Source organism: Corvus hawaiiensis, chromosome 17 (genome assembly GCF_020740725.1).
Source record: "Corvus hawaiiensis isolate bCorHaw1 chromosome 17, bCorHaw1.pri.cur, whole genome shotgun sequence".
NCBI lineage: Eukaryota > Metazoa > Chordata > Aves > Passeriformes > Corvidae > Corvus > Corvus hawaiiensis.
In genome coordinates this window covers 11,909,613-11,937,183 of record NC_063229.1, presented here as the reverse complement: position 1 = coordinate 11,937,183, position 27,571 = coordinate 11,909,613, and the positions used below count along the sequence as shown (strand labels likewise).

Sequence of the window (27,571 nt, the reverse complement as noted above, 5' to 3'; positions counted from 1 at the left end):
CCCCACACAGCCAAGGGCAGAGGGCTTCTGCTTGATGCACGCAGGAGAGCAGGTGGGAAAACTGCCTGAAGAGATGCTCCTGCATCCAGGTTATCCCTCTGTGCCCACTCCTGCCCTCTCATCATGCCAGGAGCCCGGCTCATGGCATCTCTCCACAGGCAATGCAGAATCTCTGGGATAATTCCTGTCCCTCAGACATGCACCTTCTAATGTTTAGACCAAAGAAGGTGCCAGCCCAGGATGGTATTTTCTGTTCCAAAGAGAGTGGTGAAAATGGGACCTCTGTGGTGTGTGTTGTGTTTTCCATGGGAAAGGCTCCCATCAGTGATTCCGTGGGCTAATGGCTTAGTTAGAGACCTTAACGGCTAAAAGTAAGGACCTGCTACAGCTGGTGTGAGACAGCACTTGGTTTCTGCTGCCAGATAATACATCTCTAAATCTGGACTGTTCTGACATTTCCTATGAGAAAAAAGAAATAAAAAATCCATACAGCTCCCATTAACCAAGAGAGAGAGGTAAACACTGCCGTTAGTGGGGTGAGATAAAACCTTTTCACTCTGGGACACAAATGTGAGTTCAACTTATGATAAAATTAAATACATTTTATGACTTCAACTTACTCCCCACAGGGAGTTAATCCATCTCACGAAATTCTTGACACATACTTATCAGAGCCTCCAGCTTCTTCTGGGAGACACCAAGGACCAGACTCTTCAATCCCTTTGCATTATGCCTGAAGAGGATGGTCTCACCACGCCTACATGGAGCCTGGTGTTACAGCCCTGCTTCTTTCTTGCAGTGAAGTACCTCAGCTTCTGGTTCTTCTACTTTCTCAGCATGGTTTTATCTGAGAAGTGGAGGAAATACAGCATCACACATACAACATTTACTTAGTGTAAGTTCATACACCTGAACCTGGGTGAGTGGCTGCACAGAAACTTAACATCGCACACTGCAGTAGGAGTAGGAGAAATACTAATTTGCTTTTCCAAAAGTACACATCTCACCAGTATTTTGGAGAGTGTTAAACTTAGAATCTCATCAGCTCCTTCTAAATCTCCTACAGGGGTAAGATGTTAAACTGGATTCTGAAGAAAATGCCAGTGCGGTTTTGGGGATGTTGCCCTTGAGTTGTACAGGCAGCTGAGATTTTGGAGCATGAACCACAGATGAGATGGTTTCATTTGAATTCCACATCACAACCAAAGCAAAAATAGTTTGTTTTGAGGGAATTCTTTATCCCACAGTGTCCCTTTTCCTTTGTAATTGCCAGAAATTGTCAGTACTGGAATAAGGACTATTGCTTTCAACTAACATAGCCTGAACAAATTCCAGCTCACACGTGGTACCCTGAAGTGGGATAAGACACCTCAGGTTTATGGCAGGTGATTGGTAGCATGAAGCAGATCCTATGGATGGACAAAAGCACTGTAAATCCACACCCCAGCTTGTCCCACAACAACTTTTTCATGTACCTAAATCCTAAATCTGCAGTTACATTTTTGGACTGGTTCTGTCACTGAGCATAAAGCAATGAATTGCTGCCCAGAACTTTCAGTCAGTTTATTTACAGATGCAAAAGGTTTCTTTTTGGACTAATGCTGCTCGGGGAGCTGGTGCAACTCAGCAAAAGGACTGTCTTGCACATAGAAACAGGTCGGAGCTGAGGGTGGGGGGAAAGAAAGTAACATTGTGAGGGTGGATTTAATCAATACAGTTTTACTTTTGTGCATAAAAATGGCTTAAAACTGCATTCAGCATCTCCAACCGGACTATCCAAATGGATGAATCCCTCTGGAAAAAGAGCTTGAATTCCTCTGCCTGTTCCCCATTTGAGAAACAGGAATAATTCTCAGCTTGCAGAAGTTTACTGAGTACGAATTTGTCAATATTTATGCCTACAAAGAAAATAAAATATGCTGGCATTATTTGTAGCATTTCAGTAAGCTCGTCAGAGCAGCATCATATATGATCAGGTCATGGGTTAACAAGGATTAATTATCTTGGCAGAATTATGCTTTGCAATTTTTCATTTCAGTCTGTTACTTTTGAGTATTTGATAATGTAGCCTACTAAATTCAGGGTCATTTTGCTTCTTGTATGAAATTCATCACTTCCCTACATAAATGTTTTTTAAGAGGAAATGTGGCCAGCATTGGAGAGAGCTGAAGTGCTGAAATTCCCTCTTGCAGGTAATAGCCAAGAAAATGCTACATTCCTCCAATTTTGTAACTGCAAGAATTGCATTTCATCACGTAAAGGTGGTTGGCAAGTTCCTCTTTCATACCTCGTGGCAATGTGAAGTTAATTCCATATTACAGGAACCTGGGAGGCTGTCAAGGGGGTCTCTACAGTGCCAATTCCTTTATAAAATTTCCCCTGCTACGATGGAACCTGCTCCTGGTCACCTAAAGGCCTTTGACACTTTGCAAAGATCCTGCACATCCCTTAGATGACAAAAAGCATAGAAATTAAATGCTGCTTGATTAAGGCCCTGATCTGGGAAAATTAAATTTTGCCTTCAATTATTGCAGTGGCTCATGGCTGCTACTCCATGCTCTTGTCATCCACAGTCACCACAAAAGGCCCAAGGTACCCTTCCAAAGGTCTCCCTATACAGCTGGGACAGTTTATGACTATCAAAAATCCTTCTTGGTCTACTCCCTTCTCTTTCAAATTAATAAACAGGGCATTTAATTTCACACTCCATATATCAACCTGCTTTTTCTGGAGTTCTGCTCTGACCGGACCCTTTCTGGCCGCTGACATGGAGCAGTTTTCCTCCGGATGGCAGCGACTGCTCTCTTTGGAGTCTCACCTGGATGAACAGAGACTCTGCTAAGGCAGATCTGATTAAGGCTGACAGGCTCAGTATGGGAAGGAAAACATCCCTGCTCATCACAGCAGCTCTCGCAGTGGCACTCTGCCAGCCTGGCATCTCAATCATTTCGTTTATCAGCAGTTTTTCAGTTTATCATTAAGTCATTTGTTCCTGTTCCTCACTTGCCCAGTTTTATCTCTTGTCTGAAGCCCTCTGAGCAGGCAGTGTAGTGAGTTGTACTCTCCAAAGCAGAGAGCAGGTACCTGGAGGGCAGTGAAGCCCCACTGGAGCTGGACCATGGCACCCTTCAAAAGGCATCTGCAAAACCTCTGAGTCACCAGAGGCTGGGGTTCAGACCGCACCGTGCTGCTTCTCTGCTTGGTCTTTGGGTATAATGGAACCCAAAAGTAAGTTTGCCCAAATATCCTGCAGCCAATTGCTATTGCAAACCCATGATGGGTCAATATAACAGTCAATATTTTCCTGGGATCACAGTTTCTCATTCCCCAAATGCTGTACTCCAGAGAGCAGTGAGTGCTGACAACCATCAGGAAGCTGCATGGGAAGCCCTGTGCTGTTAATAATGCTCTCTGCAAATAGTTCTTCATTTTGGTGGCCTTTCTTTTGTAAGAGTACACATAATTACCCATTTGTGACTTCACTCAAATCCATTAATACAATGTTTAATAAAAAATCTTTCTTTTCTATTTGTCTAATACAACTAGATATAAACATCAGGATCATTAGCTTGTAAAAAAAGCTCAGATGCCTTCTCCAGAAAAGTATAGCACTTTATCCTCCATTAATCCTAGATCCTGCCCAGTGAGTGATTTGTACCGTTGAAGTAATTGTAGCTGTGTAGCATTTGATAAGTTATCACAAACTTTATCACTGTATTTTGCTCTGGACCTAAGTGTTTTTTCCATTAGATTCAGTCTGAATTGTAGCCCTTCTACACCAAGGCATAGTACAACAGTATTGAATCAACTGCCTGTCTTTATTTTGTGTTACATCTTTAACATTATTAATATATACAAAATTAGCAAGATCAAATATTGCTCAGGCTCAAATGCCTTTGTTTCTTGTCATGGGTCAGAATTTCCAGCCAGAAAAAAAAAAATCCTTCGCTCACAGGCTAAGCTTTCAGTTGATTTTCCCACAGTGTTGGAGATCTTTTCCTTTGCACCTGTTTTCATGTAGCCCTTTTCCAAGTCAGGGAAACAAAGCCTTATGCAGGCAGAGCTGGTTTTGACAAAAGCCCCCTTTACTATTTCCAACTTCAGAAGCAAACTGAATTTCTTTTCCAGAAGCTGTCGATCACATTCTCCCTCAGCAAATCGACACAACATGACCCTGCCCACACTGGGTGAAACAGCTCTTAAGAGAAATACAATAGGGAGCATCTCACATTAATCTCTTCTCTGTTATTTGACTGTTTTCCACTAACCTTTCCTTCTGCCAAATTTAATAAATCAGCTGCTTTTGTGTCTATAACCTGTTCCTCCACTGTTTGGACATTCCCTTCAATTCATAAGGCACAGATGATATGCAGCCAGCAGGAACTCAGCCAAGCTATTTTCTTAAAATAATTCTCAGCAATGAATAACGAATGACACCAAATGAGTTTATTTTATCCAGACCATAAGGAGTCAACACAGTACAGATGCCCCAGACTTGTGTTGTGCTCCTGACTGCCAATAATTTTAAAATCCCCGATCTTAGTGTTGTACATGCCACATGTATCCATACAGGATTAGACAAAATGGTTTGAATATATTACATTGATTTTATTTTTTTAGTTGCTGCACTGATAGGTTCTAAAAAACCTCATGTTCCTCAGAATAAAAAGGTCTGGCTACAGCAGTGGTGTCACAAGTGTGGAATTTCAAGCTTATCTTCAAAAATGAGACCAAGTATAAATAATGAGCAATATTATGAATATTTATTCACCTACACTGATCCTCCTGATGATCTTTTCAAAGCTTCCAGCCTGACAGAGCTTAAAGAAGAAGGCAGTTATACCTGAATTGTGAAAGGTTTTTCTTCCTCTTTCTAATCAAGCGTGATATACCAGAAAACAAATCAGGCTGATAAAAACAGAAGTCAGGCTTACAAGAAAAACAGCTGTAGCAGCTAAATGGCTTAAAGCAGAGAAAGTAGGAAAACAGCATGTGGGGCTAATGATGGGTGGTTTTCAGGTTTCGGAATACATTAAGGCATTCTCCCTGTTTATTAAATTGCTCTGGCAGCATTTGACAGCAAAGGTTTTGTGGATTATAAGAGTGCAATGGACATAACTAGGATATTTTTTTATCCTAAAGCCTGGCCTTTGGGTAATCACCAAGAAGTTACACGCTGTAGGAGGAATTTGCTTTGCACAAGTCCAAAGAAGGTTGTTTTTTACTTAAAAAAAAATGTTTCTGAGATTGTTGTTTACTTTCCCTTCTCTGCCTTGAGATTTTGAGTTTTTTCTGTCTCAGCACTCACTCCTTTTGTCAGTGTGTGGCAGAAACCACCTGGAAGCAGCATCAATTTACTGCTGGCGTATTTACCAAAGGGCACCTCTCTGCAGCACCAATTGCCGTGTGACCACCCAGACTTTGAACTATTGCTCACCTCCCTACCCAAGAAAAGCCAAATGTAATTTCATGGTTTTACAGAAATTACCTCAGCCAAAAGTTAGAAGGCTTATTATTCCTCAGGTCTGCTTTTAAGTGCTCTTTGTGAGATGACATGGAATCTCTGAGGCATAAAGGCTGTTAAGTGTTGATGGGGGTTCCTGTTCTGACAGATGCAGATGGACACCAGCTCTGTGCTAGTGCCCATGCAGAGGGAAGGGGCTGGAGATGGGAGCACTGCAGCCTCCCTCATCCCAGTGGCCAAGTGCTTCAGCCAACAAATGGATTTCTATTCTCACAGTATCCCTGTTAGATAAGAAAGAGTTTTAATTTCATTTTGAAGTGTTATTTTCAATATCTTTAATGCACAGAAAAATTAAATCACCGGCTAAAGGTCACTTGGGGAGTGTTTGGGAAAATGCTAAAGAAATCCAGGTCTTCCAGGCTTCAGCCTGCAGCCTTAATCACAACCCTCCTCTGTTTTGGCACAGTGGCTGTAGTCAGAATCGAAATACATTATCCAAGATATTCATCACATCTCTTTTTTTTAATGAAATGTATCTGTAGCTCATGCCAGCTCACTGCCATCCCCTTGCATGCTGTCAGAAGCAGGTAACTCAGTCTCCTTATTTCTCTCCCACTTCCTTGTGGACTTACATCTGATCTGGAGTTTGGATCACTGAAAAGAGAGATGCCCATTTCTAGTGATTCTGTGATTCTAATGTTGGTATTAAATGAGAGAACCATATGAGAAACTCATTAACTGACAGTCTTTCTAAACAGAAAAGTTGATATTATCCAAGGACAGAGATACTGTAATAACAGAGTTTCTGACAATAATTTTGATAATAATTCTAATAATAGTTTTGAAGTCAGCTCATAGCACCTGAGTAACTTCATTCAAGTTTTGACAAATGCCTGTGCTGAAATATGTGATAAGAAATGTTGTGGCCTCTGTTGCCCACCCTCTGCAAGTTGAAATCTAGAACAAGTATCAGGTTAATAACAAACCCTACCTTGCTGTTAATCCTGGACACAGCACATTTCTAAACATGCTGCTGCCATCAGTGGTGGCCAGCTGGGGTCAGAGCCTGGCAAACCCTCTGCAAGGTGTGTTTGGGTCACTTTATGGTTTTGGTGGATATATTTTCCTTGTAGGCCCCTTTCTTTGGGCAAAAGTTGTGTCATTGAAATCTCACATTTTCCACTGCAGCTTGGGTATTTTTTCAAAACCTTGATAGCCCAGGCTTGATGTCTAATCCCTTAGGGGCAAAACTCCAAAAAAAAGAAAAAAGTATCTATCTCAGATGAGTGTGATTGCAGCATATTGCACTCAAAGCACCTCTGGTGCAGTTTAATACAGCCCTTCCTATGCACAGTATTGCTGGCACCAGGCATTGTTAAAAGAATCATTAAAATGATCCATCAGGATCCCCAGTCTGTGTTACCATTTCCAGTTATTTATCTGCTGTGGGTAGGTTTTGTTTCCTTTTTTATTTTTTTTTCTTTTTTTCTGGTTTTGTTTCAGGGCTTTTCAGTGCTTGGAGTTGCTATTTCTGAGCTTCCCTGTGTATCCCTGACAACTGGCAGATCTCTCTCGGAGCTGAGATGCTCAGTCAATAGCCCTGCTCCTGGAGCTGTTCAGCAGCATCCTGGCACTCACCATGAGATGAGGTGGATGAGCAATTCTGCTTGGTTCACAGACCTTCTGTCTGAGAGGCTCCAGGGAGATGTGGCCAGGATGCTGGAAGGCTTTTGGGATGCCTGTTGGGGTCTGCTCTGTACCTAGTGCAGGAAGGGTTTCCACTTCACCACTTTCCCTGTCTGAATGACACAAGGAAAGGCAGCCCTGGGCAGCAGCCACTGAACTGTTTGGTCTCACGCTACTAAAAGGCCAAACAGAGTAGACTCCTGAAAGGCTTTCTGGCATTCTTTGATGATGTAACCTCTGTGTGATAAAAAGATCATATTCGCTTTCTTTCAGGTAACTTTTAAAGCACTTCCTCGTGCTTTCATAGGAAAGCTCAGCTCACTGTTGCTGGGTGTTGTACCCACCACCAGAGGCTGTTTTGCTTTCAGAAGCTGCCACACAAAAGAGGAGATAGCTGCTAAAAGCTGGAGCAGGTCCCATTTACCCTTACGTGGGAGATTCAACACCCGCCCTGGGAGAAGCTGGAAAAGTTAATGGTGTGTCTGGTGGTTCCAAATGGGTTAAAAGGTGTAAATTCTAACACATTAATGTACTGTCATAAAGTGCAGTAGTTTAAGAGAGGATGAGTCCTTAAGGTGTGAGATACCCCAGGTTACGGGTCTGGGTGCAGAGAGGGAAAGTGTTAAAAAGAAGTTTAATTGCTGGTTGCTAATCAGGCCACCAGGAGAAACCTGTTAAAGGTGGATGTCAATATAGCTCCAGTGCCAAGTGAAAATCCTGAGCTTGGCTATTTGTATCAGAAAAAATGGTTTTTGAAGGTGAGTGGAACAGCTCCTCCACATGGGAGGTGTGGATGAAACTGCTGTGGGTGTTGGGACGGAGGCTCTTCCTGACACAGAGGAGTTTATTGGTACTTGGGTGGTGGCTGGTTTGGTCAGAGGGTCACAGGAATACACAGAGTCTGACCAGCACATCGCAGGCCAGGCTGTCACACCAACACCTTTGCTAGGAAGAAAGGCAGCCTGGCGAGCACAGGGCTGTTCCCAGCAGAGTAAACTGTGCCGTGCTGGACAGGGACAGACCAGCACTGCCTGAGCCTGGGGCCCTGCCATCGCAGGTAGCTCATAAAATCAAATACCCCAGAGGCTTGTGGGGGAGTTTGTTTATTTGTTTTTAAATTGGCTTTCCAGGCTCTGGTGCAGTATTTATTAATGGTGTGTTTGCCATCTCTGATACCAAAAATGTGAACATCAAGTCTTCACTAGCATGCGAAAAACTGATTGAGAAAACAAGTCACAAGAACATCTCATATTCATCTCATTGGTGTTGCAAAATTAAGGGGAGATGAAAAATCACATAGATAAAAGAAGATGTGAGGATAACCATGGGAGGAAATAGAATTCAGATTTTCTATCTCCTTCACCAATAGATTCCTGCTAATACATCCTAAATCCTGGTAACCTTGTTTGCTTTACCAGACGTGGTGCTAAAATTAGCTGGTCATACATTTCTCAGGAAGTAGTAATTAATTGGACAATATTTGTACAGAGCTTTGAAAATGAAGGTCCTAATTTTGCAAACCCTTTGTCCATAATGCAGATTAATTTAATCACATAATTACTGCATTTCTGGACTTTGGTATACACAGTTCCCCAGCTCGTGTGTGATGTATAATAATTGCCTGTGTAAACTGGCAATAGCCACGTTTCTCAAATACTGTGCGTGCACATTTGAAAATTGGGATCACAGGTAGCACTCCATTACTAGGACTGGATTTTAAAATACTTTGTTCTTTTCTACTCTGTCTGTGAATATGATTTACTCTTGTTTATACCCTCTCTCAGCAAGACTGTGCTCAGCTCAGCCAGGGATTTGAGCCGGTGCTTTCCGTGCCAGCCTCTGTCTCGATGGGGAGAGCCACTTGCAATAACTGTAATTTTATTGGGGGCACCTGGTCCTTTGTGTGTGCCAACAGCAAGGGCTGGTTCAGTGATAACGATCAGTGTTAAGCCTTAAACCATTTTCACATGAACATTCCATGCTATTTGGACTGAAAGGGGTTTTCTTCTTTTTCTTTTTAGAAAGTTGTTTGTACACAAAGAATGCTGAGAGATCTGCCTTCTGCTTTAGCTCAATTTGTCATAATTCCTACCTAGGCCAAGGGGATTTAGCCCTAATTTAATACATTCTTTTGAATGTTTTTGCTCACCAGACCCTGTATTAGATTGTTCCAGCATCTCACTCCTTTAGTGGTGAAGGACCTACTAATTTCCAGCCTAAATTTATTCATGGCCAGTTTATACCCATTTGTTCTAGTGTCAACAGTGTCCTTTAATTTAAATTGCTTCTTTGCCTTCCTAGTGTTTATCCTCCTGATGTTATTTATAGACAGCAATCATATCTGCTATCAGCCTTCATTTTGCTAGACTAAACAAGCCAGGCTCTTCCAGGCTCTTCTCCAGTGATGGGCTCTTCAGTGCCGGCACCTGGTTGGATCCAGGGGGCTCAGCAGTGAGCCTGGATTGTGCTCAGCATCCCGATGAGCTCTGGGTGCTTGGCACAGGGAATCAGGATTGCCAGATGTGCAGTGCTAAGAGCACACAGGGTGTTTGCCAGCGGCATTCGTGCCTTGCTCGGCAGCAGGGAGCTGGTGAGACGTGGGGACAGCCCTCCTTCCTTACACCCAATAAAACAACTTCTAGGAAAGTTTTATTTTTTTGGTGCCTTGCTGAATTATCCTGTATTTTGTGCTATTAAATCACATCTTTCTATTATCTAGTTGCCCTTCTTCCAAGCTGCCATTCCTCCTGCACTGCTACCTTTTTAACCAAGCCCTTGACTAATTTCCCATTAACCAGCTAAACAAATTTCTTCAACTAATTCCCATCTTATGGAATTTAGCTGATGTGTTTCTTTGGGGCACTGTATCAGATGATTGACAGAAGAAGAGCAGACAGATTAGATCTGCCACAGTTCCTTTAATTATTCCTTCCTTCATAATTTTTTCCTTCAAAAGCCCTTCTTAGTTTTTAGGTCAGACTAAAAGCTCTGCACTTACCAAGATGAGGTTTTTTCCTTGGCTGAAGTAGAAACAGCACATTTGCTTTTCTGTAGCATGAAAGTTTGTTAGATTTATTAAAAATACTTGCTACGGGACCTCCCACAGTCTTCATTGGGGCTGGGTTTTTAGTCTAGACCCCCTTAGTCCACGGGCTCATTTCTTGAGTTCCACAGCATCACCGTCAGAGCAAACATATAATAAATGTTAGGACCATTTTGATTTACCTCTACACTGTAGCTTCTGCCCTGTGCTATTTAAAATGTCATTTTTGTAAAGAAAGAGAATAGGAGAATTATTCTGTATGATCAAAATGCCATCGAAAAAATGTCTCTTGTGCTTGGGGGCATGAGGCTGCCTTTTTTTTTTAATAGTGGTAACAGTAATAATACTATTAGGATAACAAACTGAGATGCCCCTGGAGATGATGTGACAAATTGGAAGGACATGCTTAAATTGAAATTGATTGAATGGTTCAATAAAATCAGCTTAATGCACAAAAGCAAAAATATTAGCTAGCGAAAAACAAAAAATCAGTAATTTGTTATCTGCTGGGGCCAATCTCACTGGAGATTGAATTAGTTATAAACTAAAACTAGGCACTTGAAAGGAGAACCCTTATATGCCCACAGTGCTGGAGCCTTTTGGATGGAACTGGATGTGGATGGCAACCATGTGCCTGAAGGTTTGGCAGATCAGATCTCAGACTGTTTCCTTTTTGTGGACTTGGCAATGTTGGCTTTATGGCTGGACTTGATCTTAAAAGTCTTTTCCAACCTAGATGTTTCTATGGTTTCGTATTTCTGAGTTCTATACAACTTCCCACACCATTCTCCATGTCAGAATTCGCTTTTGCTCCAAACACAATAGTTCTGTGTTCAGTTGATGGAAAACAGTGCAACTTTGGGGATGTCTGTAGGATTCCCCCAGCAGCTCACTTGTGGTGTGTACCTGATGGCTGCAGCTGCCTCTGGTGTCCTGAGATACCATCCTTTCCTTCTTCCTATCCTTCTACAGCAGCTCTTTGTGGCTGGTACATTGGCACATTACTAAATTCTGGCCATTTTCCTTCTCTCTCTTTTTTTTTTTTCTTTTTTTTCTTTTTTCTTTTTTTTTTTTTTGGTGTTATGATCTGATCGATATCTTTCTTTTTAAACTTCTTTAATTTAGTGTTCTGAATTTGTGCAGGTTTTTGGTTTGTTATTTAACACTGTGCTACAGAGCTCAGTGAATGGTGCTTTGTTAAATAAAACAAGTCTGTTGTAAACCTGGGGTCTGTAAGTACACACACATGCACACACTCACGTTTTTCTCATTTATGTGTAATCTGATTGCTGCTACTTTTTTAAGTATCCTCCCCACTTCTGTAATTTAAACCTTCTGTGATTTAAACCAAAGTATTTGGCCTGTTAGGAAATAATTCATCAGCCTCCCAGGTTGTCTATAACAGAGAATAAGGAAGGAAAAGCTAAGTATGAAATAGAAATTACATTCACTAATAAGGACATTTCAGCTTTGTGCAGTGCTTTACAAATGGAGTAATGAACGGCACCTTCTTGCATGAGGCAAAACAAGGGCTAACAATAGTTTCTCCCTCATGTTTTATTATACAAGATAGGAAGAGATAATGAAAGTGCATTTCCATAATATATTCCAGTTGCAAGGTGCTGATGGATCCCTGAGTGTGATGTCTTGTCAATTTAGCAGGTCAATTAAAAGCCCTGGAATCAAGATAAAGCTAAAATGCAGATCTCTTATTCTGGCAATTCAGAAGAATTAAAGAATCGAGCCAATTACAGCACTTCAAGGATATTTATATGGGAATAAAGAGACCTAATTGACCTAATTCTTGCCCTTTGAAATTTCAGAGGACATTTGACATTTTACACACACTTGTAGCATTGGTACCTTGAAGGAGCAGCCCTGGGTACCTGAGCTGTGTTCTGGGAGTAGTTAGTCTTTCCTTGCATCAAAGTCCCTCCACTTGACTTCACAAAAAAGCTTTTCCTGCATGAAATTCTGCCTCCACTTGGTTTACACACTTTTTGGGCTCTCTGTTGTGCCACCTGCAGCTTTAAGGAACATGCTCATGTTGAGCTTTTGGCTGGGTCCTTCCCTGGTTCTTGTGCATCCCTTTGCCCACATTTCAGGAGAGGAGATTTGCTTTCCTATCTGCCTGTAAAGTGCTCTGTGAGCATGACATGTAATCAATAGTAAATTCTGCAGATCTAAATGAAAATTTATTATTGAGGCCGGTTGTAAAGATCAGGAGACTTTTCTTGGTGCAGGCAGATATTCCTAAATAAAGAGACGTCCCAGAGAGATGTGTACACGTGCAACATCAGATGGCCTCTCCTATTTTATTCAGGTTTATTTTCCAGTTGCATTGACTTACAGCATCCCTTCGAACTTCACTGTGTGATTTTTATGGCTGGCTCTGTGAGCTTTTTCCTTTGAGAGCTGTGTTTCAGGGGTGCTCAGGAATTTAAATTAGTTTTGCTGAACTGCTGTTTATTGCACTGAATTATTTTTTTCTTCTATACTGGACTTAAATTCTCCTTATTTACCAAGATTGTGTTAAGAATTGAAACATGGAGAGCATTTTAATGCTTTGTGGGTATCAAACTGTGTGAGCAGAATGAGCTGGAGGGCTGCCAGGAAGTGTTGATGTCAATTTGGGGGGTATAATGTTGTTAGCAATGTTTTCAGTGAAAACACATGAACAAAACTTTTACTGGTTTTCAGAAGACAGAAACTAATGTTGCATAAAATGCTTAAAAGTTAATGAAGATGTCAGCTTCAACCAGGGAATTTTGCCCATAAGACTTTTATTTCCCCATGAGACAGGTGATGTCCACCAATCTATGCAAAAATCACTTCAAAAACACTGTAGAAAATTTTATTGATCTTTTTTTTACTAACATTTTTTATCCAATTAACTTTTTAGTCTGCTTAAAGATCGCACTTGTACATGGAAAATAAATCAAGGCATTTTACAGGGTACGTTTTTGTTTCTCATCTTTTCCTTTTCTTCTTTTTTTCTTTCCAGAAAGTTCAGCAGTACATAGTCATTGTTCAAGCAACAGATATGGAAGGAAATCTTAACTATGGTCTCTCAAACACCGCCACAGCGATCATTACAGTGACAGATGTGAATGACAACCCCCCTGAATTCACGACCAGCACTGTGAGTATCGACACATCAGCAGGGTGATGCATGGCCACAGTGTTTGGAATTCATGGATGGTGCTATCTGCTGTCTCTCCAAGCTGGTTGGGCAGATAGAAGGAACTTTGATGGATAGCTGTGGAATAAAGGCTTTCAGGGGAGAAAAAGAAAAAAGGGAAAAGACTGATCCATGAAGCAGCAAAACTATTTGATGACCGATTTGGCCAAGGTGCTGAAGGAGCTGAAATAATGTGGCAAACAGCCCATGTCTGATTGCACTAAAGAGGATGCAGTTGTTTCACAGCAATTGGCTGTAGACATATCAGAGTTATTAATACTTATGAGTGAAATCCTGAGCAGTGAGAGATATTTGGGGTTTATAGCTCAGATATGATTTCAAGAGGGCTGTAAGTACTCTAAATGGTAACAGGTAGCTGGTAAAATTTGTATTTCACTGTTAGCTCTAACAGATGTATTTGTGTGTGCTGGCAGTAAATGTGTAGACATTCTTCAGTACATCTGGTTTTAATCAGTTAAACATTTTTCTTTTATTTTATTAGCACAGTCTTCTTCTGTTCTCACGTGTTCCAAGGTATTACTGGAGGGCAAGGGGGAAAAAACAGAGATTGCAAATGAAAAATTTTTAGAGCTGGTTAAGGTAAAAATGAAGAATTGGAAGGTGAAATGATGTAGACTGAAATGTGCATAGTAAATTTAGAAACCACAGAGCAGTGCAGAGGTCTATATGCTAATGAATGAGAAATGCTTGTGTACCCCCTGTCTGTATTCATATGAGGGTCAACAAGAAGCAGTAAGTGATGTATCTTAAATGGACATCAAATCTTTCCAAATACAGAAGGTCTAACTTCTTTGTGCTCAAGTCACTGAATATCCTTGGAGAAATGGTTTTATTATTTATATTATTCCGAATTTTCATTCCATCCCAAAGGGTCTCTAAATATTTATTAGCGTAGGACCAAAGTTTACCCTTAGTTATACTCTTGCAAACTGCAGATGTGTCACAGAACTCAAGGAAGTCATGCAGAGTCATCCATTTTATGCCCCTGTGGACCCAGATTGGATTCATGTCAGTTATGGAGTCTGGGTCCTTCCTTCCCATCTCCATCAGGAGCTGGTCTTGGGGCTGTGACATGCTCAATTCCCAAACACTGCCCACATTTTCTAATGAAGTGACTTGGACCTAGCTTCTAAGGAGAAGAAAGGCACTCAATTCCTCCTGAGTCACAGCAAAATGAGCATTCAACACGTGTTCAGGTCTGGGCATCAGTGCCCAGGCTGTGCTGCTGCTCCAGTGGATGTAACAGCACACGTGTGCTTTGTGTCCGTCATGGATGCTCCAAGCTTTGTGTTGTAAAGTTGTGCTTAAATATCTCCTTCAGTATGGTACAATTATGAAGAGCCATAAAAATAAGCACAGATCTTGGGCTCTGTGGTCTTTTCTCCTGCCAGGACAGGATTATTCTCTCCGGAAGGAGGTTTGTGTCTGTGGGGCCACGGGACCTTGCACCACAACACTGCCGCTGCTCCCTGGTGTGTGGGGGGGACTTTATTCTGCCAGGTAAATACTTCTCTGCCCTCCATTTGAGTGAAAAAGGAATGACATCTAGTGGCCATGTCACTTCAGCACAGGTTGTTCACATGACCCAGGTTGCGGGGTCCTTGTCTCCAGACGCAGGTTGGGAGGTGAGGTTTTGGGGAGCAGGGTGAGCAGGGTCAGGGTTACTTGCATGAGCACATTGGTGCCTTCAGCAGAGCAGCATCCCTCCAGATATGGTGTATTTTAATGGCTTTCCAAAACGCTTCTCAAAGCTGATGGAAGGTGGGATAATGGAAATCTGCTTTCAGGTGAATTCTGAGTATTTAATGTCTTGGTATGTGTTAAACCTAGAAAGAATAAAAGCCATCAAGAGAATTACCCACAGAATTGTGTTAAATGGATTAGAAAGTGCTACTCTTCCTCTAAGCAGAGTTGATGTGTACCATTATTTCTCTAATTTCAATCACCGAAGAAAGAGTTTTGCAAGGGCCAAAGGGCTTTACACAGTGGCACATGGGACTTCTCTATAAAGAGTTGAAAACCAAGGGTGTTTTACAATAATACTTTCTGATTCTATGGAAACAAATATCTTTGATATACTCCCGGGTATAGCCAGGCTGAATTTCATGTGAGTATGAAAGTATAATATGTTTTTTCCCTTACTGGCAGAGAGAACAGCATCAGGCTGATGAGTTTCTTTAAGCCTGAGCTGAATCTCCTCGCTGTCCTGAAATAGTCTAATCTGCATTTTAACGCCTCTAAAAAAATAGCAAAAATCACTTTCCAGGAAATCTACAGCTCCTCAGAGAGTAAGAAAGCCCATGGTCTCTTTTAAGTCTGTGGACTGTTTGGAGAGATATTGTATATTTTTATTTTAAATAGTTGTATTGAGATGCTGCTGTAAAAACAAAAATAGGCTGAATAACTGAAACTGTGGCTTGCTCTTGGCAAGCTGCCAGATGAGAGGAACTCAGGAGCTGTATTCATCCCAGACAGATACGAAGGCCCACCCTATAGCGCTCCTAAATTACCTGTCATTCAGCCAGGGTGGTTTTAGACTTAATCGTTTCTGGATGGGAATGTAGCTCAGGAGGACACTGCACCACGCTGGTGTCACAGCTCATGTATTCAGCAGCAGGAATTAATGTTGCTGTGTAAAATTTAACAACGGGATGGGAGAGAGGAAAACAGCCACTGCAATGGTCGAGAGAGTCAGGGCACGTCTGTAGCTGAGCACAGAGCAGGGGGGAGAGGCTGCGTGTATGGACATGTGGAAGTGCAGGCACAGGAATGCCAAAATGACATGTCCAGCAGAGTCAGTGACCTGCAGAGGTGTGTTGGTGAATGGACATCCAAAATACCTGATGGGCTGGCATCAAAGTGTAGTGCTGGATGAGAAGTCGTAAAAGAGCAATAAAATCACAGAGAAGATCCTTAAAGGTACAAAAATGAAGATATCTCAGTAAAATTCCAGAATGCCTGGGTGCTTCCATGCAAATTGATGTCAGTGGGTTTCACATTCTTTGGCCCACGACCTGAAAGGCAGGAGAAGCAGCAGCCCCACCTTCTCAAACAAAGGGTTCTGAAATTACATGGGAGGAAGGAAATCAGAGTCTCTGGATGAAACAATTTGGAACTCAAGTCTGCTGTTAACTCTAAGGCCAGTCCCCATCAGCACGGCCAGTCCTGATAGTTGTGACCAGTCCTACCTGCATCGAGCTGCAAGGCACTGGAGTACAGCGAGGACAAGGTGCCTCTTCTGGTCCTTTCCAGCTCTTTTTTGTGAATGTTTCCTTGATCTGCAGTGCTAACTGTGCCTGTGCTGAGAAGCATCAGAGAGCAGCCAACAGTGGGGAAGTGTCTCCTGAGAGACACCGCAAGAGTGGAGCATCCCCTGAAATGCTGTAAACATCACAGGCAGCTGTTTGGGGCATTTTTAATTATTTAATGCAGGACTGTGACCCAGGGAATAATCTTCTGGCTGGATAAGGGACATCAGCCTGTCCACAGTGTCATGTTCTTCATGTGACGTTGTTGCTTGCAAAAATAAATGGAGGGAGGCAGCTCTTCTCCCTGACCAAGAGGAGAGGTAGCTCTGGCTCCTCAGTGTGCCCAGCCAGCCCATGCCCACAGGCTCTGGGTCAGATGCCATAGAAAAAGGTATTTTAAATCCTCCATGCCCAAGTTTTCCATGGCTCTTTGAGAGTTTTTAGCTGTGCTCATTCAATTCTGTGGAACTTTTGGTGGGTTTTGAATCTGCCAAGTCACCGGCTATTGTAAAATATCAAGATTTTAACTGGACTGTGTTACAAAGGCTCTATAGGAAGTTCTACTGGAAAACTGGCTCTCTACTGTTGTAAGATAAAGGTATCACTGTGCCCTCCATTATCCAGAGTCCTTGTTACTTATAACAGGGTCATGTCCTCTGACATGTCTTAATTATGGGGAAATTCCTCAGTCTCCCTTCAAATATTTATCTCCCGTGTGCAAGTGAGTTGTGGTTTTTCCATATTAATATAGATCCGTGGCCTCTGGCCAGATGCTCACCTCAGATACAGGGGGTGCAGTGAAATTAGTGTTGGTATTTCAGAGATTAAAAGTCAGCTGAAACAGAACAATGCTGGATAGTCTCAGGTGAGGTTTTATGTAAGATTGAAGCATCTTTCTTGCTCACAGAAGGAACACCTCTAATTCCAGTGGAATCTTTAACTCCTCTCAGGCAGGATGCCCTTTCCAGTCTGACCCATGATACTGTTAATAGCCATCCAAGGATTTCCACTTTATCTGAGAAAATGCATAATCAGAGGGGAGGAGAAGTGAAAGAAATCCATGCCTACACTTGACTCATACAAAGTCTATTTTTATCATATTCAATCAGGAACAATCAGGCGCAGAGAGGAGACGCAGATGAATTTGCATGATCAGACTTCTGTGTCTGAAATGTTAATTAAAAGTTATTTTAAATTTGCCTACTGTGCAGAACTTGTTTTTATAGTAGCCCATGTAAGGGAAATATTATTTCACAGGGCTAAAGTGCTCATGATTGCTTGAGCTTGTGGATTCTTGGGAAAACCTGCCTGGCAATCAACCTCTCAAAAAAGAAAAAAAAAAATTAGAGGGGGTGCAGAAAGAAAGAGAAGAAAGAAACTGGGCTATTCAAGTTCTTTAATCTCCTGAGCCTTAGGACATCTTATTTAAAGCTACTTTAAAATTTGCCCTTTGGCACTGCTTTGAGAATCTCCTCTTCCAAAGCTGAATTCCAGTGGAGTCTGTTTTAAAGAGGCAGCTCTAGGACATCATCCCCTTCCCTGCCTCACTCGCTAAGCCTGACACTGACACCAGTTAGGAACAGCTCCAAAGGTTTAGGACTGGACTATCAGGATGGGTGCATGCTTCCCAGCTCACAGGGCACTGGTGGCATTTGCTGGCCTGGGAGAGGCTGCCTGGCCAAAGACTGGCTGAACTCAAAGCAGAGTTGCTGGTCTGGAGTAACCTGAATTCAGAGAGGCTGTGCTGGAGCAGGAGAGATGTGTTTCTGGGTAAGGTTAATCTGGTTACAACACGGACTTGGCTGATCAGTGAAGGAGCAAGTCCTTGTTGCAAGCACATTGGGAAAAGCAGTTCTTTCCAGTTTTTAACTGGCCTATTTAATTAATATTGTCAGACCAGGCTCACCCCTGGCTGCTGCAGTGAGGCTGAGTTAACGTGGCTCGTGCTGGGCTGGATCAGGCAGTGCTGGAATCTTCAGAAAAGAGCTCGGTGCTTCCTGAACAAAAGAACACGGAGAGAGAGCCGAGTTAAAAGGGCTTCTTGGTTTTGGCACCACACTGCCAAAAATGTCTGACCTTTGTCTGTGCAGGTGTCCTGGTTCCTCAAGTACTGTGGGAGATATTAATGAGCCCACTCCGAGAAGTGCTTTGGAATTTGAGAGTGAAGATGTTCTCAGAGCATCGCTGCCATAGTGCCGTTGTCCTTTACCAGAAATAGTTCTTCCTTCTCCTGTTCTGATGTTTCCTTCCCATTTTCTCTCCCCTCTCCCCCATGATTTACTAGTGTACATCATTCTGTGAGGCAGAACAAGCCAAGATCCCCCAGCCCCTTCTACTTTTCAGCTTCCCTTCCCTGGTTCTCTTGCTAACCCTGCTGTGCTCCACACTCTGCTAAGTTTTCATTCTTCTGACCCAATTTGGATATAGTAATCCAGTTTCAGTGCCTTGAACAAGGGCACTAGTATTTCCTTTTTCACAGCAATGGTGTAGCTCTCACTTAGCCTCCTGCTCTGTAAACTTGCCAAAATTGTGGAAACAAAGCATACAAGCATAACCCAAAATTGTATTCCCTGTTCCGTATGCATTTGTTCTCACGTTCGTTGTTTGTTTGAGGAGAGAATATAGCTGTGCAGCAACCTGTGCAAGAGCAGCACTGCACAGAAATACCTGATGTGAACTGTAAAAATGTGACTTTTTTGCAAGTGGGGTGAATGCTTTGCGTGGGCTCCAGCCCCCTCAGTGAAATCCTGCTGAGCTCCATTTTCAATGGTGAGTTTCAAAATAGCAAAGTAGCAGGGAAAACCCTCAGCTTTTCCTTCAGGCTGAGAGATTGTGACTTCCAAGTGACTGGGATGCAAAGATGCAAATAGGTCTGCTTTGGAGAAATGGTATTTAATGGTTGTAGGAAATCAAAATTGGTATCCACGTCAGGCTGCCTTGGGGTTTCCTAAACACATTTATAGGCAGATGTACCCGGAAGCGTTCAGAACATGGGAGTGTTATGAGAAATCCCTTTTACATGCATGCTCATGTTTTACAAATTAATCTTACACTGTGGAGGGAGAACCCAGCAGGAGTGGGATGTCACTGGGATTTCCTGCAGACAGAAATTTGCACCAGGATGCCTACGAGGGCTTCCTAAAAAGAGATCTTAAGAGGCTGATCCAAGAAAAACTAGTGAAAGTGGGTAGCTTACTATCTCCCAGGACCTTGGCACATGTCCGTCTGTCTCCTCCCTCTTCCTAAACCCTGGAAAAGATCAAGGGCTTAAATCTTGAGCACTGTGTACATGATTTGCCAGTGTACAGACTAAAGCTGCATATGTAATGTCCATTCAGATCTCACTGTCCCCGTCACTACACCTGCGCCATTCAGAAAGTCTGCAGTGACATTTGAATGTAGATTAGCCCAGATCATACAGAATTTTTAAATCATCAAAACTGTGCCTGTGGCATAATTTAGAGGCAGTTGTCACAAGAGGCAGAAATCAAGTAGATTGCACAGGTCAGAGCTGGCAAGGGGAAAGACCAGGTGCTGTGGCAAGGGAATGTACAGGACTGTGGTGTTTTACAGCTGAAGACAAACCCAGGGGTTCTGTACAGTCCTGCAGACAGGCTTTATTGTTAAAAATCAATTATGCTTTCATGGAAATTCCCAGATGACTGTGTTCACTTGCAATTTTCCAGTCAAAACGAGGCTCAGCCAAACTACCCAGCAAAGCCTGGGCTGTTACAGAGCTGTCATCCTCTAACTGAAATAAATTATCATATTCAAGTGAATCGAATATGCCCAGTAGCATTTGGGTACATGAACATCTACCTAATTCTGTGTGCATTTCCATTAAATATATAGTCAGTGAAGTCTTAAAAACCACAAATCAGTCTAGTTTTCCTAAATAAGTCCCCAGTGCTTATAAATTGAAATGGGCTTTCTGCCTCTTGTTGCATGTCCCCGTGAAAACCTTTGCCGTGAACAATGAATTAGATAAAGGATGTTAGGTTGGGAGGTAGCAGTAACAGAGCACAAGGAGAAACAATATTCATTCTTCCCATCCTGTTTCAGGCCTGTGCTGAACTCACCACAAAAATTCCAGGGGCTTTGCACCTGCAGACACACAGATTAACCATGGTTACGAAATTATTTACACCTGGATCTGCCTTTGGAGTCAAACTAACCTTTGGGGATGGATCCCTACCTCGGTGCAAAGCCTGTCTAAGGGAGCTGAGGAAGGGTGAAGCCCACACAGTCTCATTGTGTTAGAGAATGAGGGTGATCCCCAGCTCCAAGTGCAGATTCCCTGGGAGCTCTGTGTCTTTCACAGGCACAGCATCTCTGAGTGCCTGGAGGCCCTTTCAGTGCAGTGCTAGGGAACACAGGACACGCTTCCTGCTCTCTTGTGGATGCTCAACTTTTGTTCTTTATTTTATCACCTCTTTCATCTAAAATGAAAGATACTTCTCACTTTATGAGAAAGCAATAATTCCTCATGTCTTAATGAAAGAAGCATCAGCCTCTTCTGTGATGTCTGTTGAGCGTTTACACCAGTGTAACATATGACAGAAAGGATGAGATACCTTTGAGACTGCTTAGTGGAGTCTGCAAAACAGATACAGAGATGTAAATGTATAAATACAAAATATAGATGTGCATATAGCTGGATCCAAAGCATAGATAGATGCTGATACAAGGCAAACAGTCATCAATCATATCCAAGTTTCTACTCCCAGATAAACTGTGGTTTATATGAATTATTCCATTACATTGTGTGGGTATATATGCATTGATTTAAAAAAAAAATGTGATTGCCTTGATAGAAGTCTCTTCCTAATAGACCCCATTAATCAAAACCTAAATTTACAGTGCCTTTTGTTTTTTTTATTTCTTTTCAGTACATTCATTTTCAAATTATCACCAAATTAATCATGTACAGAGCTTTAAACTGGCTGCCACGTGGTAAAGCAGTTCTGGTTCCTCTCCTTTCCACTGAGCATTAAGGCACAGTTCAAGACTCTGTTTAGCCTGATTCTGCCCTGAACCTAATTGGAATCAGCTAGATTCTTTCTTGTAAATGGGTCAATCACACAGAAAAAGCATCAAATGTAATCTTGAGATTGTGAAATAAAGCAGAGGAAAAGAAAAAAGAAGATAATTTTATTTCTCCTCATTGATACCTGCCTGGTGGTTAAAAGAAGGATTAAAATGAGGTCATTAAACTTTCCTTGGAGACAAAACCCAGACCTCAGTGGTAATATGATTAATCAAATATAAAAGTGAAGCTATTCTGAATGAATAACTCATTTTTATAGAATATCTAATTACTGAAATGTCATCTGCTGCAGAAAAAGAAAGGGGGGGGGGAAATTAATTGCAATAACAATTCAAGAAGATAAAGTTTTTCTGAATTAGGTCTACACAAGAAGCTAAATTGAGTTGATTAAGTAATTTTGGTTTCAGGAACACCCTTGATGGAAGTTAGTGGTAATGAATTTTTCAGACCTCAGAGTTTAAAATTGCCAGAGACCAGTGATTAAAAAAAAAAAAAACAGAATGATAGTTTCATTACAAATTTCAATTTTCTGTCACAAAAAAAAGGGCGGGGGGGGAATATAAAAAAATACTCTCTTGGTCTCTCTCAGATTGGACACATGTACTACTTGGTGTAAAATCAAGAATAATACAACCTCCTCTCCATGCTGGAGAGTGTAATCTCAGTCAGTCGGAGCTGCAGCACCACACGGGAGGCAGAGCCAGGAGGAGCAGCACAGATTCCATGTGCTTCCTGCATATGTTCCACCTGGAGCATACAGCACGAGGCCCTCCTGTCTCTGCAGTGCTTTCAGCAGCTGTCACTCAGGGGGTGAGTGGCACATCCATCCTCAGCACCATGGGCATAAGTCACAATGCATAGATGTGACACATCAATTGATTTAACATTCGGGTTTTCTAACCTGCTGGTTTGCAGGTTTGTGCAGCTGGGTTAATCTTATAATTAATCTTATAATGATATTAATAATATCATTATAAAGTTTTAATTAATATTATAATATCATATAATGTTATCAAAGCACAGACAACCCCTGGCCCACAACAGCGCCCATCAGCCATCGCTCGCTGTCCCCCATTTGTCGTGAGCCCTCTCATTTGCAGCTTCTGGCAGCAGAGCTGTCTCCTGGTTCAATGTCTCCTTTAGCAGGGATTTCCCTCCTCCTTCTCCTCCCCTTTTCAATCTGTGCAGGATCTAGAGGGAGAAGCCGTAGACAACATCCCCATCCCGTGCTTTCCATGGAATTGTCCAGGGAGAAGGAGGTTCCAGGGAGGTGTGAGCTACCTGTGTGCAGTGAGGTGTGACAGGGACTGACAGAATCTCTGGAGCTAAAGGAAACCTCAGAGGGAAATGTCCTTGTGACTCTGTGCTGTGCTGCCATGGAAATCGCCGAGGGCTCCGCCACCAGATCAGCGTGTGTGGATCAGACGCTGTTCTCATCATCTCTGGGGCATCAGTCAGGCTAAAATTTCAAGGAGAAATCAGACACTGATACTCCTATATCACATATCTACCCACGTTTCTTGTCTGACATTTTTCCACCTGTAGCATTTCCCTCAAATTTGAATGGTTTCTTCTAGATTTTGTGCCTCTTTCTGCTTTTGGTTACATATGAAACATCCTAATTCTCCTCCAGACCTGGCCTTGGAGAGCCCAATTCAGTCCTCTGAATGTAGTTACCCAGCAGAATCCTGGTTAGGCTGGATGTCCACACAGCCGTGGCATGTCCATGTCTGCCAGATGTCCCAGGCAAGCACCCATTTGTGCTGGATTACTTCATGATCTTAAAAGTCCACAGCATCTCAGGCACTGGTGTGAGGCTGAGAAATTTAAATACATTCTGTAACTCCATTATTGCAAGGCACTGAAATAAATCTCCTCCTGAGGTTGGCTGACTTCCTTGGGTCGGCAGGTTTTTAATTCTTCAATATTCTGTTGCCTTAAAAACAGTTGCTTCTGAGGGCTGTCATTTTAAGAGGATATATATCTGGAATTTCATTAAGTACATTTCACTTATGAAATCTTTAGTGACATGCTGGGGGGGGAAAAAAGGGAGATTTAGCAAAGGATTTGGGAGTGTTGTGAGTGAGTTTTCTCTTATCAAAACTTTCTAACTGTCCAGGATGTCTCAGAGCTTCTCAGCTATAGGAGAAAGGGTCACAACACAGAGAACAGCTGGTTAAAATCAGAGAATGGTTGAAAGGCTTCACAAAGTTTTCTTGAGCATGGTAGAGTTTTTCCTACTGCTCAGCATAGTGCAGTAACAGGTTTTAATTTTTAAGAAAAAATAAAGGAGAAATAATATTGTTTTCTTTCCTAAATTTAGAACTAGAGAGTGACTCCATGTTTTCTCTGACCCAATATCCTGCATTTCTCACTGCATTTCTCTGCTCCATTCCACAGGAAATGTTGAAAACAAAATTGCAGCGAGAAGCCTCTTTTTCATGGCAAGGCTGATTAATTACACAGCATTGAATTTAGTCTTTCCTGTGCTCTGAGTTACTGTAAACAGGCAGGCGTTTCTCTAGAGTGCCAGATTCTCACCTAGGTGAAGGTGGCAGGGAGTTGGACTAGGTGACCTTTAAAGGACCCTTCCAACACAAACCATTCTGTAATGCTGAGATTCTAGGGACTCCATCCCTTCCTGTAGAAACCCTGGCACAAATCTCCTGTGAGTGCAAGTTCTCGCCCCACTGGCAGACATTGCCATTATATTTTAAACATCAGTAAGGACATAAAAAATTGGCCATTGTGGCACCAGTGCAGAAGATCACATCTTTAAACCACAGAATAAACCACACTTCTAGAACAAAACACCTGCTTCAGTGGCTTTCTCCTTACAAGAGTGCTCTGTCCAGTCAGGAACCCTTTTTATGGCCAGACTAGAGGATCTTCCAGTGCCTGATGATGGAGTTCCAATCTACTCATTAAAAAAAAAACGCAAAAACCCCCTGTGTGCTAATTCTGAGACTAATCTGGGAATAACAGCGATTTCAATTGCAGTGCAGAGGAGGTTGGAGCAGGAGTTAGTGTGCAGAAGGGCTGAGCTGTGCTGCACGGGAAACTTGTTAAAAACCTCAATACCAGGATTATAGCATATGTAAAAAATCAGTCTCAGTACTCTCAAAATTCTTCCTTTCCCAAATACCCATCTTGAGATCCCAGAGGCACATGAGCAGCTTTTATATGCCTTAAAATATGAAAAAAAATTAAATTAAAAACTCATTATGAGGAATGGGCAGTTAATAAGAAAATCCTAAACCAGATTTATCAGCTTAAGGCCCTTCCTTATGAAACTTTATTGCAGGTGCCTGAATTGAAACATCCCCTTCTAGACACATTTCACCAAGAGATACAGAGCCAGACCTGTGCAGTACATTTTTCTCACTTAGGAGCTGAGCTCTCTCACACAACTTTTGCTGCTCTCGTTTACATGCAAATCAGGAAAAACATGTTTTCAAAGTGTTGTTCAAAGCAGCGTGGTTATTTGCTGCTTTGCAGTTTGCAGAAGGAGAAGGAAATGCGAGGATTGACATGCCAACAAATGAATTAATTGCATCCTCTTTTTAGGGAGCTGGTTATTTTAGAGAGTAAAAGTACAGTGGAAGCTGCCCCGTGCCGTGGTGGGGGATGCAGGGGGCACTACTTTGGCAATTTGAGGTCAGAGTATCCAGAACAGTGGTGGTTTGATTTGAGGTGGTAGAGCTTCTGGTTGTTCTTTTGCCCTGTTTTTCCCCAGCCCATACAAACCTGTTTGGGTTCCCCAGTGGAGCTCAGAGCCTGGGAAGAGCCGTGCTGTGATCCAGCTCATCCCAGTTCCCCGCCAGCCTTCCCGGCTGGGGCCTTTTCCATCCTGGCAGCTCAGCAAGGATCACAGGGCTCTGTGACAATGCACTGGGGAGATCGATAGGTTAATCCAGGCTGACCTAATGGATTTATCAAGTAACACATGAATTAATGATGTTCCCAGGATTCTGCCCCGGCGCAGGGCGCGGCTCCAGCCCATTCTGCGGCTGCCTCAGGAGACAGGCAAGTCACTTTAGCCTTTGGTTCTGCAGCTGAAGGGAAGCATAGGGCTGTCAAGCACTGTAAAGCCATGATGTGTCTGTGCAAAAAGGTTCTGTTATATAAATGTATGCATATAAGGGGTTTTTTTTAAGAATAAGGCTTTGTAGGCTGTTCCAGCTGTTTTAAAATCTATGTCTCTATTTAAGAGCATTACTAATTATACCTGACAATCAGATAGTCTGCAGAAAAGTATCAGCCACCTTTTCCTGCTGTTCATTCCGTAGGCAAAAAACAAAGGTATGTTAGACAAGAGAGCAAATGAAATGTTCAAAGGATCCTTGTCTAAAACTGGAAAATAAAGGGCTGTGCTATCAGATCAGAATTTTAATGTATATTGTTTCCACTGGCTCCTGACATAAAATCTTTCATTGTTGGGTATAACCATTGTTAAAGGTCACTGTTGCAAAGGCTACATCATTTAGACGAGATGAGATCCCATTTTGGATAAATTCACAATTTTAGTTCCTAACAAGGAGCTAGTATCAGGATTTGAATGTACAAGAGTGTCGGTTTACGGATTAAAGGCTTTTGTGTTCTGGAAACCACACTATGCCAGATTTCATGAGTTTCAGTGAGATGTGCAAGTCCCCAAAGTCAAGCAGGTTGATTAAAGTGGTTCTTTATAGCCTTTGAAATAAAGTACAACTTTCCTACACAGGGTTAATGTAGAATTTTTTTTTCTTGACAAGGCTATATGCCTTCCAAGGACATAATTTTAATCTCTTTTTAAACCTTTCATATGAACATTGTAAAGAGCTCCTTTGTGTTGTAATGCATTTTTATAAAATATCTAAATTTCTATGCAAACTTCAAACCTCATTTCTTAAGATATATTTATTTGGAAATGGTTATCTTGCAGCAGAATGGTGTCTTGTGTCATCATTCCTGCGGCATCTTTTCATACTATCAAAAGAATGTAACATCTGATAATGAAAAAAAAATTAGTGCTCTTTGTTAGACATGCAAACTACTTTTTTTTTTAATATCCTTTTATTATTATGTGCGCTGAACTCCTGGCAAGTACTCAAAGAGTCTTTGAACCAAGGTGAAACCTACACGTTCCTTGCTCACACCGGAGTCTGAAGTGAGAGGATTTTCTTTTGCTGTGTCTGAAAGAGAGGGTATTGCTTTATTCTCCTCTGCTCCAGCTTTGTCTTCACATTCAAAGAGTAAAACTCGTATATTGATCCAGAATTAGTCATTACTTGAGATTTTGAAAAAATAACACCAATAAAGACAAAGTGTAAAGCCAGTGGCTGTCACCTGTGGCAGGAACACGACAGAGATTGTCTGTGCTCCAGCCTGGGATCAGCTTCAGAAGTGCTAAACTTTAAGCCTTGCTGTTGTTTTTCAAACTTGCCCAAAGAAAAAGAAACCAGCACACGGAGACCACGCTGAGCATCGCTCAAACTTCCTGCACAACCTCCCTGTGAACCAGTGGGTGCCTTGTCTCCACCACACCATGCTCAGAGCTGAGAGGGCTCCTTTGCAGGCAAGTGAGGTGCTTTAACAGCACAAACTGCTGAGGACAAAGGCAAAACTTCCAAAGCATCTTTTTGAAGCTGGTGAGCTCGTTGTTATGCACTTCCTTGACTGGGCTGGGCAAGGCTGACTCCTGCCTGACCACCATGAGGCAGTGCCTGCAGCCTGGGCAGCTCCTTTGTGAAGGAGCACCAATGCATACATGGATGGACTGTGGAGCAGATCCACGTGGATGTGAAGCTGAAGCAGGGACACTGCAGTGCAGGGGATATTGTGGTCATGAGCCTGGAAAATCAACAGCCAAGAGGTTTATGGAGAGACTGCTGGCTGGTGT

The 27,571-nt window shown here is 42.2% G+C and overlaps 1 protein-coding gene across 1 annotated transcript in view; it reads left to right on the top strand.

Annotated features, from left to right (window-relative positions):
* CDH4 (cadherin 4) overlaps positions 1 to 27,571 on the top strand; it is a 423,679-nt gene that overhangs the window by 364,002 nt on the left and 32,106 nt on the right. The window contains exon 8 of the mRNA XM_048321825.1: positions 13,198 to 13,335. Within this exon, the coding sequence (XP_048177782.1) occupies positions 13,198 to 13,335 (138 nt within the window). The remainder of the gene's footprint in view (positions 1 to 13,197; positions 13,336 to 27,571) is intronic.